The 12,816-nt window shown below is 38.9% G+C and overlaps 1 protein-coding gene across 1 annotated transcript in view; it reads right to left on the bottom strand.

Annotated features, from left to right (window-relative positions):
- LOC127656606 (ankyrin-3-like) overlaps window positions 1-3,946 on the bottom strand; it is a 97,502-nt gene extending 93,556 nt beyond the window's left edge. Inside the window, exon 1 of the mRNA XM_052145007.1 lies at window positions 3,830-3,946. Coding sequence (XP_052000967.1) covers window positions 3,830-3,946 — 117 coding nt within the window. The remainder of the gene's footprint in view (window positions 1-3,829) is intronic.
- Between the last annotated feature and the right edge of the window lie 8,870 nt (window positions 3,947-12,816).

The following is a 12,816-nucleotide window of genomic DNA, read 5'->3' as shown; positions in this document are numbered from 1 at the left end:
CTTGTCAATTTGTTAATTTTATCTGGTTAGTTGGTAGTTAGCTAATGTAATAATAGCAGGGTTCCCACGGGTCCTTGAAATCCTTGAAAGTTTGTGAATCTGAAAAATAAAATTCAAGGCCCTGGAAAGTTCTTGAAAATAAACATACATAGATACAGGTCCTTGAAAGTGCTTGAATTTATTTTGTGCAAGAAGTTTTCTGGAAAAAAAAATCTGTCCATTAATTTTTTATTTCGCCAACACTTCGTGGCTTATGCTGCATACTAGCCTGCTTGATTTACGTTAGTTACGCGCATTTACGTTAAGTGTTTCCCGCGCGAGGTACTTTGTTTTGTACGTTGCCATGACGTTCACGCGCGCTGGTACCTCAACGTTTCCCACTCACAGACATTGCAAAAATAGACTTATGGATATACTCTGTGTGAGTGAGTGAGTGAGTGAGTGAGTGAGTGAGTGAGTGTGGGTGTGGGAGTGTGAGAGCGCGAGAGTGAGTGTGTGTATGTGAGCGCGAGAGTGAGTGAGTGAGTGAGTGAGTGAGTGAGTGAGTGAGTGAGTGAGTGTGGGAGTGTGGGAGAGAGAGTGTGTGTGAGAGTGAGTGTGGGAGTGTGGGAGAGAGAGTGTGTGTGAGAGAGAGAGAGTGTGTGAGAGAGAGAGTGTGTGTGAGAGAGAGAGGAGAAATGTAACAAAGTTTAATGTACGTAACTGTGTTTGAGAGAGAGAGAGGGAGGTGTTCAGAGAGGAGTCTGTTGGATGTTAAGCTGTTATTTGTTTTATGGACTCAATGTTGAAAATTTAAAACATTTCAAACACTGTTGGCAGAAGTGAAAAATAAATAATTTTATGAAGTTACAATTTTGTTTGATTCCATGATGTATTTTACTGAACATGAGTATTGTAATTTACTGACAGTTACTTATATCTTGTCTTTTCACTTTATTATGATCAGATTCTGCAGGTAAAATTACAATAATAAGGTGACTTGACTTGGACTTGACTTGAAATAGCCTGTGACTTGACTTGGACTTGACTTGACATAGCCTGTGACTTGACTTGACTTGCCCAAGAAAAAAATACTTGGGACTTACTTGAGACTTGAAGGTTAAGACTTGAGACTTACTTGAGACTTACTTGAGACTTGCACATGTGTGACTTGGTCCCATCTCTGCCAAACACCACACCCATATCTGTTTTTTTTATTTCCCCAATTTGGTATGCTCAATTCCCAGTGCGTGACATAGTGACTCACCCCAATCCGGGTGGTGGAGGACGAATTTCAGTTGCCTCCACATCTGAGACCGTCAATCTGTGCATCTTATCACGTGAGCATGTTACTGCAGAGACATAGTGTGTGTGGAGGCTTCACGCTACCACCACGTGTCACATCGAGAGCGAGAACCACATTATAGCGACCGCGAGGAGGTTACCCCCATGTGACTCTACCCTCCCCAGCAACCGATACAATTTGGCTGGAGTCACTCAGCACTCCCTGCAGGATAGGGAGTTGTTCCTCCCAAAAAGTGTCCACTCTTTGAAGGCTTTCCACTATATGTTTTGAACATGGCTGTTAGGATTTGCTCCCATTCAGACACAAGAGCAGGTCTGACTAGCAGTTGGTGTTCCAATTCATCACAAAGGTGTTCAGTGGGGTTCAGTTCTGGGCTTTGTTCAGGCCAGCCAAGTTCTTCCACAACAGACTTCGTAAATCATTATCTTATGGACCTCACTTAAAGAACAGAGGCTTTGTCATGCTGGAATATAAAAGGGCTCTCCCCAAACTGGTGCCACAAATTTTAAAGCACACAATTCTCTAGAATGAAATTGGATGCCGTAACATTAGGATTTGTCGTCAATGGATTTAATGGACCTGAACCTAATTAGAAGGGGGTCTACACATACTTTTGGCCATGCAGTGAATACCATGGTACTGAATGACTACCATATTCATATTTATTAATATCACATTCAATGGTATAATGAAGAATACTACGGTATTACCATGGTACCATGTTTAAAAAAAAACTATGGTAGACCCATGGTACTTTTATGTCTGTCAATATTGAAGATCCAGAGAGAGGAAGGATCACACCTTTGGTAAATACATCTCCCTAATTGTTCTCCTTCTACATGCATTGGATGTGCTGGTGTGTGTGTGTGCACATGTGAAAGCACATGTGTGTCTCTGTCCTACAATGCCAATCCAATTACCTCCTTTATGCAAGAGTGCAGCAATATATTAACCTCCATCTTTATGTCTCTCATTCCATCTCTCTGTTTGTCATTCATAAGTATAAAGAGACATCTCCTCTGCTTTCTCTCATTCGTTCATTTCATCATTGTTTCTCTTCATATTTTCTTATTTCAAGAACATTACATGACTTTGTCAAGCAATTACTAAATTGTTGTATTGGACCATTTTCCAATTTAAGTCTTTAAGCGAAGTTGGAATATTGCAATATTCCTGTACACACACAGAATAATTATCATATTACAAATAAAGACATGCATGTTCTTTTCCCATTATTGTTTTGTGTGAATAATGAAGATACTCACTCTTTTGCTATTTAATAAAAAAACATTATATTTTACAAAGTAATTTAATCGACTCATGAATTGTCATTGACACAAATACTCTGTATTTGTATGCCATGAGACTCTTACGTTACAGTTCCAATATATATTGACGTATAATATATTAATATATATTGACTGTATGTTAGTCTCAGTCACCATTCATTTCCATTGCATCTTTTTTCCAAATAATGAAAGTGAATGGTGACTGAAGCTGTCATTCCACCTAACATCTCCTTTGTGTCCCACAGAAGAAATAAATGACAACATAATTTTCATTATTGCATGAAATAAAATCCCTTTAACTCGTAAAAATGTAAACATAACATAATTTGAAATATGTCCAAATTCAGATATTACTATGAATTTTTGTGTGTATGAAAATGTGGCCACTGTGTGACAAATAATGGTACTTTTGTATTGCCAATGTACCTCTCATAACATCTGTTGATTATACTGTATGTATACAGGAATATTGCAATGTTCCAATTTTGCTCAAAGGCTTGAATTGGAAAATGGTAATTGAAACACAGAAAAAGGGTCAACAGATGTGATCATAGCTCGGTGTGTTGATCACAGGCAAGACACTTTATGGGAGGCAGTCATCTTACATAAAGATAGTTTAAAATATCATAGCCACAAAATAGGGAACCATGGAGCCATACATTTAGTTCAGTCATGTAGCACAGATGAAGTGCGTTGATTTGTCTGGGTGTGGTGGATATAGACTGTTTGTGTTTTGTCTGTATGATAATAGAATATAGATACTTAGCACAGCTAACATCTGCATGCATCATTCCGTCATTGTACTGAGCAAACATCAATAAATCAGTACGTGATGTAATACACGAGTGTCTGTGAACACACACACGTTTCGGAGGACAGTAAAATCACTTAGAACATGCTGCAGCGTGATGCTCTCATTTTTTATTTGAACGCAGCAGAAGACCGGAGTTCTTCTCCATCTCTTTTCCGTTCACTCTCACACACTTCATGGCTGGTTGTTTATGGGACAGAGTATGTGTGTACATTTATGTGAGAAGGATGCAAATCAGAAAATGTTATGTGTTACCTTGGCACTGCAGCACAGATTTAACACACAGACTGTGTGATGCCATTACACACACACCACACACACACACACACACACACACACACACACACTGAAGTCACTGACAGTAACAGGCGAGATCTGTTGTCCCATAAACCTGATCACTCTCCTTCTAATAACATGCATGTGTACATGTGTGTTCCCATGTACCTTTTTCTTTTGTTCCCGCGGTTGTTTCCTGCTCTTCTTCTTTCTCTCCTTTTCATCCTCCAGTGCATTAACATCCACATCTTTATTCTTCTTAATCTGAGACGCTGCATGAGCCATTTTCAAACATCAGCCACGTCCCCACAGCAACCATACACACATACACACTCTCTCACACTCTCACAAACACACACTCCTTCTTGTCCAAACTAAGATAAATGTCCAGAAAAGAAGAGAAGAATACCAATTCCAGAAAAAAATCCAGACAAATTCCACACAAAAAAATCCCTCCAAATGAGTATAAAAGACTCCAGTCTTTGTCATTGGCTGATCAAGGAACCATATCCAAAGGGAAGAAGATACAGAGAAAGACAGAAAGTAAGAATGAAAGAAAGAGAGAGAGATGGATGTATGGTAACACCAGCATCACTAGGCAAAAGTAAATGACTGAAAGACAGAAAGAGAGTGAGAGAGAGACCGTAAAGGAGGGAGGATGGGAGCTGGGGTGGTTACTACGGAAACCATGTTCTCTCTGTAGTGATCCCCAAACGGTTCTACCTGCACCGTGTGTATCACCGCGACAACAAGAATCAGATTATATATGTATGTGTGAGGGTGTGTGAATATATGCGCATATGTGTAACCCCCCACCATCAACTAAATGTATGTGTGTGCATGGTGGTTGTAGGGGAGGGGTGTTTCACACATAAGCTCATTCATTTAAGGGAGGGAAGGTACCGCTACAGCTCCAATCCCAGTGTGTGAAGCATAGATGAAGTATAATAATTCTGATTGTGTGTCAGTGATGAATCTATATATGCACATATATACACATACACTCAGACAAGAACACAATATTTTGTGTTTATATTGTGTATTAATAATGTATCATTATGTTTTGATTTTATTTATTTGAGATTTGAGATAATTTCATGTTTATGGTGAACAAAAACCAAGAACAAAGCCCTAGCATGTCTCACTCAGAGAAAGAGCGGGAGAGAGAGAAAGAGAGATGAATGAACAAGAAAGGGCAAAGTAAAGATAAAAAAAAAGGTTGTGGTTGATGCACACGACAGCTCTCTGCCTCTTTCTGGTGTCATTGACATCCTGAGTATGGAGTGATGGCAGCCATGTTGGTTTCTCCTGCGTATCAGCCACCTGAGTGCAGCAGGGTCCTCAGAAACTCAAGTCTGCCTCAGCCACTGCCTGTATAAAAACTGCCTTAATGTGAATAACAGACAAAGAGGGAGAGGGAGAGAGGGAGAGAGGGAGAGAGAGAGAGAGAGAGAGAGAGAGAGAGACAAAAGAGGACAATCCCTTCGATTTGCAAGGAGACACATATCTGACAGGCAAATACAAAAAAAAAAGACAAAGTACAATTTCTTTTTTTTTTTTTTTTTTTTTTTTTTTAATACTTTTTAGCTTTAAATATGTTTATAATGTTGTTATTTACATCGGAGCTGGTTGGTTTGGTTCATGTCTTAGAAGACTTTTATGAAGAATTTTATGAAATCCCAGTGAAAAAAATGAATGGGGAAAATGCTGAAAAGAAATGGGTGGGCACTGCTGCGCTCTGTACTTTGGTACTTTGATATAGCGTGATACTGAATGATTACCATATGCATGTACCAAGCAATTTTACAACCATGGTCAAAAGACAACAACATGGTATTACCATGGTACCTTTTAGTTATAGTTATTTTGACACATCCTCATGCCATCCCAGATGTGTTTGACTGTTTTTTTTCAGCAGAACACAAAAGAATATTTCAGCATGCATAAAATAAATCATTACGACTCCAGTGGATTAATTAATGTCTTCTGAACGAAACACTAGGTGTGTGTAAGAAATAGATAAATAATTAAAAGTTTTTTTAACAAAAAATTCACGAGGGTCGAGGTCATGCAGCCTCTCGCAAGAACTGACGTGAGATACGAAAAAATACACAAGTGCAGTGTTGTTTACAACAGAGGAGCATAGATATTCATACATAGATGCCTCTTTTGGCTGATTTGGATAAGTCAACTGCAGCACCATCTTGGAATGGTTAACAAGGAGAGTTGTTTGAATTGGTTCGAATGCAAGTGACTAGAGGAGATGCCTCAGACCGAGCTCCTTGCTAATAACCTGCTTTTGTGTGGACACATTATCGCAGTCCATAGGTACAGCTCTTAATAAGGTATCTAAATATGAAAATCTATGCAGAAGAGGCTATCACGCATATGTCACGTGAGAGGCAGTTTGAACTAAAAAGTTTGTGTTAAAAAGATGGCGCCGCAGATGGCTGCTTCGGTGTGGAGCTCTCTAGAATGTTTTTTTGATTTTATTTGTTTGTCAATTTTTTTGTCACTCTTTCCCGATCAGTTTCACTATGAACTGCTGAGTATTCGGCAGAGCATACCTGATCATTTTTGATGTTTGATTTTTGATTATTCAGATGTTTTATTAGACATCTTAGTTGGAGGTGCAGCGGGGCTCTACAAGTCCAAAAGACTAATTTAGAGGCTTTTTTCCCCTCATTTATTCTGGTGAGTGTTTATATCCCGCCACAAGCAACAACACCTGGACTCTCTTATCATTATTTTGGGAGATTTTAATAAAGCTAATCTCACCCGTGAAATGCCAAAATACAAACAACACATCACATGCCCCAAACAGAGAAAGAAATATATTGGACCACTGCTACACCACTGTAAAGGATGCATATCGCTCTGTCCCACATGCTGCTTTAGGACTTTCTGATCTCTGTCCATTTCATCGTCTCCTGACCTACAAGCAGAAGCTAAAATCAGCTAAGCCTGTAGCAAGGACTGTAGAGAGTTGGACCAATGAAGCAGAATTGCACTGATTGGAGTGTTTTTGAGGCTGCAGCCTCAAAAACTGGATGTGAACTGGATGAGTTCACAGATACTTTGACATCACATATTAGTTTCTGTGAGGATATGTGCATCCCTACTAGGACATTTTTATCATTCAATAATGATAAACCATGATTTACAGAAAAACTCAGACAGCTTTGTCATGCCAAAGAGGATGCTTACAGAAGTGGGGATAAAAACATTCACATTCTGGCCCCCATTTTCACACATATCTTCATTATATCACTGAAGCAGTGTGAAGATCCCTGCTGTTTCAAAAGCTCCACCATCATTCCGGTCCCCCAAAAAAAACTCAATCCCAGGACTTAATGACTACAGACCTATCACTCTCAAGTCTGTGGTCATGAAGTCATTTGAGAGACTGCAGGACTTCACTGGACCCATGCTGGACTCCCTTCAGTTTGCTTACCGAGCAAACAGGTCTGTGGATGATGCTGTCAATATGGGACTTTAATGTTCCGCTCAGACTAAGTGAGTGGTCCGTTCAGGCTCGCACACAGTCTGGCCCAGTGCCTTTTGCTCCATTTTCACTGTTCCTGCCATAAACACAACTCAAAAAAATATAAGTCCATTTACCCATCAGACCTGGCAAACAGCCAAACTTATATACTGTAAACACTCTGTCTAGGAACACTTTATAAAGCAAAAGTAGTGACAAAAGTCACAATCACACACCCAAACTAGCCAATAAAAACCTTGTTCCTTTACCCTTTACAAATTTACAAAGAAAATCACAAATGGTTGGATGTCAAGAAGCCAGCACTTGTAGACCACAACCGCTGATCACAGCACAACAGAGTCCAAACTATTCCTGAAATGCTGATTCATATTTCATTGATTTAACAACGGGGGTGGAGGAATTACGAACACTTATTTTTGTTTTCTTTTGAGCCAAATGGACAAATGTGATTCACTGTTTACTTTGGGTATTACTAGAAGTCTGTTAACAGATATGAGCATATTTCTTTCACAATGTACAGTACTGCGCAAAAGCACATAAGATTCACAAAACCTTTTGTCTTGTCTTAAGGTAGTTATTTATATTTTCAGCTTTAGTGCGTCAATGGAAAATATAAATTTTAGACTCCCAAACATTTCTTTTGCAAATAGAATAGAATAGAACAGGGAGCTCTGCAACAGATGGCACGGTCCCCACAGAGCCCGCCACTGAATACTGAGACAATCTGGGTTTACAAGAAGAGACAGAAGCAACTGAGATTGACGAAATCTCTCCAAGAAGCTAGGAACATCCTATCTGCCAACAACCAAGAATTATTGTATCCAGGTGTAACTAAGAGAATTGGTGCTGTTTTGAAGGCAAAGGTGGTCACACCAAATATAGATTTAGCTTTTTTGTGTTTACAGGACTTTGTATACTGTTAATTGATAAATGTATACTGTTAATTGATAAATTAAAACTACTTATGTAATTGTTTTTGAAGATATCCTCAATATGCAACATTTTCCTAAGTACCTAAAACTTTTGCACAGTACTGTATTTCTGCACTTTTATGCTAAAGTGTGCTTATGTTTATGTAGTCATTAGGCTCTCAACAAGGCTGAGAAACTAAGTTCAAATTTTTACCTTAAATATGATCAAAATTATCGAATATCGATATTTAAAGTCACCAGAGTTTTAAATTGACGTTGTTTCCTCAGTCCACAAGAGGGCGGAATGAATATTTTAAACTAAAGTGCATAAAAAAAGATTATTTCATACACTTATTGAGCACTTTATTACAAACACCTGTAAACCTACTTTTTCATGTGATTCAATCCTATCTAATCAGGCAATAGTATGGCAGTAGCGAAATGCATAAAATCATGCAGATACGGGTCAAGACCTTAATTTTCACATCAACCATCAGAATGGGGAAAATGTGATCTCAGTGATTTTGAACTTGGCATGATTGTAGGTGGCAGACGAGCTGGTTTGAGTATTTCTGTAACTGCTGATCTCCTGGGGTTTTCACACTACAGAGTATATAGAGAATGGTGCGAAGAAAAAAAAGCATCCAGTGAGTGTCAGTTCTGTGGATGGAAACGCCTTGTTGATGAGAAAGGTCACCAGAGAATGGCCAGACTGGTTCAAGCTGACAGAAAGGCTACGGTAACTCAGATGACCACTCTTTATAATTGTAGTGAGCAGAATAGCATCTCAGAATGCACAATACGTCGAACCTTGAGGAGGATGGGATACAACAGTAGACGACCACATCGGGGACATTTTTAGGACCATAGTGTTCCTATTAAAGTGCTAAGTGAGTGCAGGTTAACATGGTGTTGCACTGGTGACATAGTACTACCCCTGATGCAAGTTTCATAATATCAGTGATACCAGTGTTTTTCATTCATTACAGTTGTATATACAGTAGAAATATTCCCATATAATAGTGGTAGTGGCTCCGACTCTTAGCCCAGTGGCTGTTCAAACAGACGGAGTATAACAGAATGGAACAGAATGTGAAGATCTTGTGATGCACATTGCCAAATTGAACTCCTTTCCTGACAAAGCGTTTTAAATCTCATTGCTTAATCTGGGAAACGCTGATAAGTTAGCAAAACACAACGGCCAAAGACCTCCAACAAAGGGGCTGTTCACGCCAATCTCTATTGCAACCATCTAGTTTACCATTCGTTTTTCTTTGGAAACATGCTAGACGATCATCTTTGATAATTTTGCCTTGTTTCGTTGTTTATTCAGTGTATTGTGCAAGAGCATGTTGTTTTTCCAACCTAAACTTAAAAAAAAAAACTCGAGACACCTGTGTTCTGTTAACTTGTATTTGTTGCTCTGCATCTAGCCATTTTTAGCGCAAGAATGCGATCGGTCTTAAATCAACGTCAGTGCTTGGCACACATTCAGATTTAGAATGCACATAAAAAGATAGCATTTTTATCTTAAAGTATTTTAATTTAAATGATATAAATTATTTAAATAAAGCTTTAGTAGTCACACTCCTAGAGAGACCATGCACATCCCAGCTCACCCACATCACCAAATAGACAATTTTCACCCCATCACACCTTGGGGAAATACCCACGATGCATCTGTGCGGTGAGATGTTGAACTCAGTGACCTCTGCAGTCATGCAGAAAAGCTAAAACACACCCTAAGCACCTCTACAAACCCCCAAAGCCACACACACACACACACACACACACACACACACACACACACACACACACACACACACACAATGTTCAGTGTCCAGTTAAATCAGATGGACTAGTGAAATCAAACTGAACAGTGATATCAGTCAAACCAGCTAGACAAGTCAGGTCAGATGACCAAGCTGAAATCAAAACTGCCAAAACAGACAAACAAAAATAATATCCGTCCAAATTGTCAGACAAGACACACTGCTTACACCATAGTCCAATTGGTCCTATATGACACAACAAAATATGAAAAAAGCAAAGAAAACAGAACAAAGACATATAACCTTCCTGTCAGAACTACGGGCCAAGGCAAAAAAAGTTGATATATGTGACTGTGGGTGAAAGTATTGACAAATTGGAGTCCAAATGGAAGGAGCATGACCTCTTATAAAACCTGTTGAAGCCTGTCACCTTACAAGATAAGATATTTTAAAGCTAAAGTGTGTGCCTTTTTTCAATGTTAAAATGCTTTACTAGACTACAATACTTAAGACATTCACTGGCTGATTTCCTTGAAAACTGAAACATTGTGTCTCTGTGGCATTATCAAAATATTGCTCTGATTGTTTGAGCATACCGACTGCCTGACACAGCAACATTGACTTAACTGATGCTATGAGTGTGGGGTGAGACTAACTGTTTGTTAGTTCAGTGGCAAACAGGGAGAGTATTCGGGAAAAGCTGTTTGAAATAAATGTTTATTTTTGCAATTCTGTTTCGTGAAACAGAAATTACACACTTCAGCTTTTAGAAGTTCTATATTTATGTTTAAGATGGCTTGGTCTAGTAATGCAGTTTTTGTTTCATGTGCAATGTGACTCGTGTTCTAATCCCAAACTTAGTTTAGAAGTACAGGTCTCTGTGGAACAATAATGGGTGTTTCCCAATCAGTGGGCATTTTCAAAAAAGGAAGGGCATTTCTAAACTATCCAATGAAAGTAGGAAATCTCAATGTAGTAATCAGTGGGCATTTCAAAACCAGCATGGTCATGTCTATACTATCCAGTGAAATTAGGGAATCTAAATGTAGTAGGTAAACCATGTAAAGCAGTTGAAAAACACATCCCTGTGTGAAAACAGCCACTGATTGGGAAAAGCCCATTTTTGTTCTGCAGAGACACAAGTCTCCTAGTTTACGGTGAATGATCTATGGAAGGTGTAGTTCGATTGGATGGATAAAAATCCATGCATTAATTTGCATGACACCTACATGAATGCTGATGTGAGTATTCCAGTACACACCTCATCCTAATACTTCCACTGTTGCTCTACTGCCCTCTTGTGGTTTAAAAGAGAATCTCTAACAACCTTTTTTTTAAAAAAAAGCCAAATTTGAAATATAAATCCTAAAATAAAGAAATATTCTCTGAAAAAGGAAAGGAAATATTTTTTTCTTCTTTTTAGACTGTTAAGATTGTAAAAACAGATGGCAATGCATGCAATACATTAAGTCATTACATAAGAGAGAACTAATGCAGTGAATCGATACATGCTGTGGGTGCATCTCCAAAGCTCAACAGCCTATCACAGCTTCACAGACATTCATCTGAAAACCTGACAATGGTCACAACCTCTCCAGCTGGGCTAGGTAATAAAGCACACTGTGACGTGCACAGAACGGGGGCAGCAGGGGCACAAGCCCCTGTCCTTTTCATTCACAAAACTATAGGTGCCCTTCTGGTCATCCAGAAAAAAGTAGAAATGAAATTAAAATCTCGTAATAATCTCACAATAACAGTAATAATGTTTTACTATGTGGCTTCTTTGTACATTTTGGGGGTATTAAAGAAAATTAAATGCAGGTGCCTTTAATAGCGCGTGCTTTAGTAGATCTGGTGTGGATTCTAATCGCAAGTCATCCTCCATGTGCCCTACTCACTCCGAGATGTAGTGCCCTTGAAGTCGGTACTCTAAAGGGAGCACAGAATTATTGTATAAATGTAACCTTCTTCTTGTGGAAGGGCCCATTCATTTTCTTACTTTCATTTGGAACGAGTTTTCGAGTGGCATCCCCTCGCGCAGCAGTGCCCTTTGAGGGAGCAAAAATTTCATTTTGAATTTGCCCCAGAGCATTGAAGATGCGTCATGGAGCATCAGCTGTTTTTTATTCTGTTTGTGTTGATGTTACATGTGAAACGCAACAGAAGATATCTGTTTACAGAATATACTCTCTAAAAGTGTTTTTTTTTTCTCCAGGCCATTACTTACTATTAATTTAATATGTCAGTGAAATGATGTGTTGTTTTCTACTCGCAAACTTTCCGATTGGCACAATGATCTGACCGTATGTTTGACAGTTTGTGTGGAGCAAATAATCATATTTCTTAAGTTATGGTAACGGAACACTTCTAATTTGTCAGCAAATTAAAAGCACCTGGTAAGAGTTTGGTTATATTGCCTGTATGCATTATAAAGTCTTTAAAATGACACCAAGTTTGTGTTATTGAGGCGAGTAGTTATTCATTATTTTGATAATTTCTTTTTCAGCATGGAATGTCAAAAGTATGCCAAAATTGGGGGGCCTGGGTAGCTCAGTGAGTATTGACACTGACTACCACCCCTGAAGTCACGAGTTCAAATCCAGGGCGTGCTGAGTGACTCCAGCCAGGTCTCCTAAGCAACCAAATTGGCCCGGTTGCTAGGGAGGGTAGAGTCACATGGGGTAACCTCCTCGTGGTCACGATTAGTGGTTATCGCTCTCAATGGGGCACGTGGTAAGTTGTGTGTGGATTGCAGAGAGTAGCATGAGCCTCCACATGCAGAGTCTCTGCAGTGTCATGCACAACAAGCCCATTGATAACATGCGCATAAAAACATAAATAAAAAAATATATAAAAAATGCCTAATACATGTTTATGTATTATTATTTAAGTGACTCAAGAGCATGCATTTAGTAATATCCTTATTTATTTTTAGGCAACATGAATAATACATAATATGTAACTAAA

Source organism: Xyrauchen texanus, chromosome 16 (genome assembly GCF_025860055.1).
Source record: "Xyrauchen texanus isolate HMW12.3.18 chromosome 16, RBS_HiC_50CHRs, whole genome shotgun sequence".
NCBI classification, from domain to species: Eukaryota; Metazoa; Chordata; class Actinopteri; order Cypriniformes; family Catostomidae; genus Xyrauchen; species Xyrauchen texanus.
Note: the sequence above shows the minus strand (reverse complement) of the source record. Positions and strands in the feature narration are given on the sequence as shown.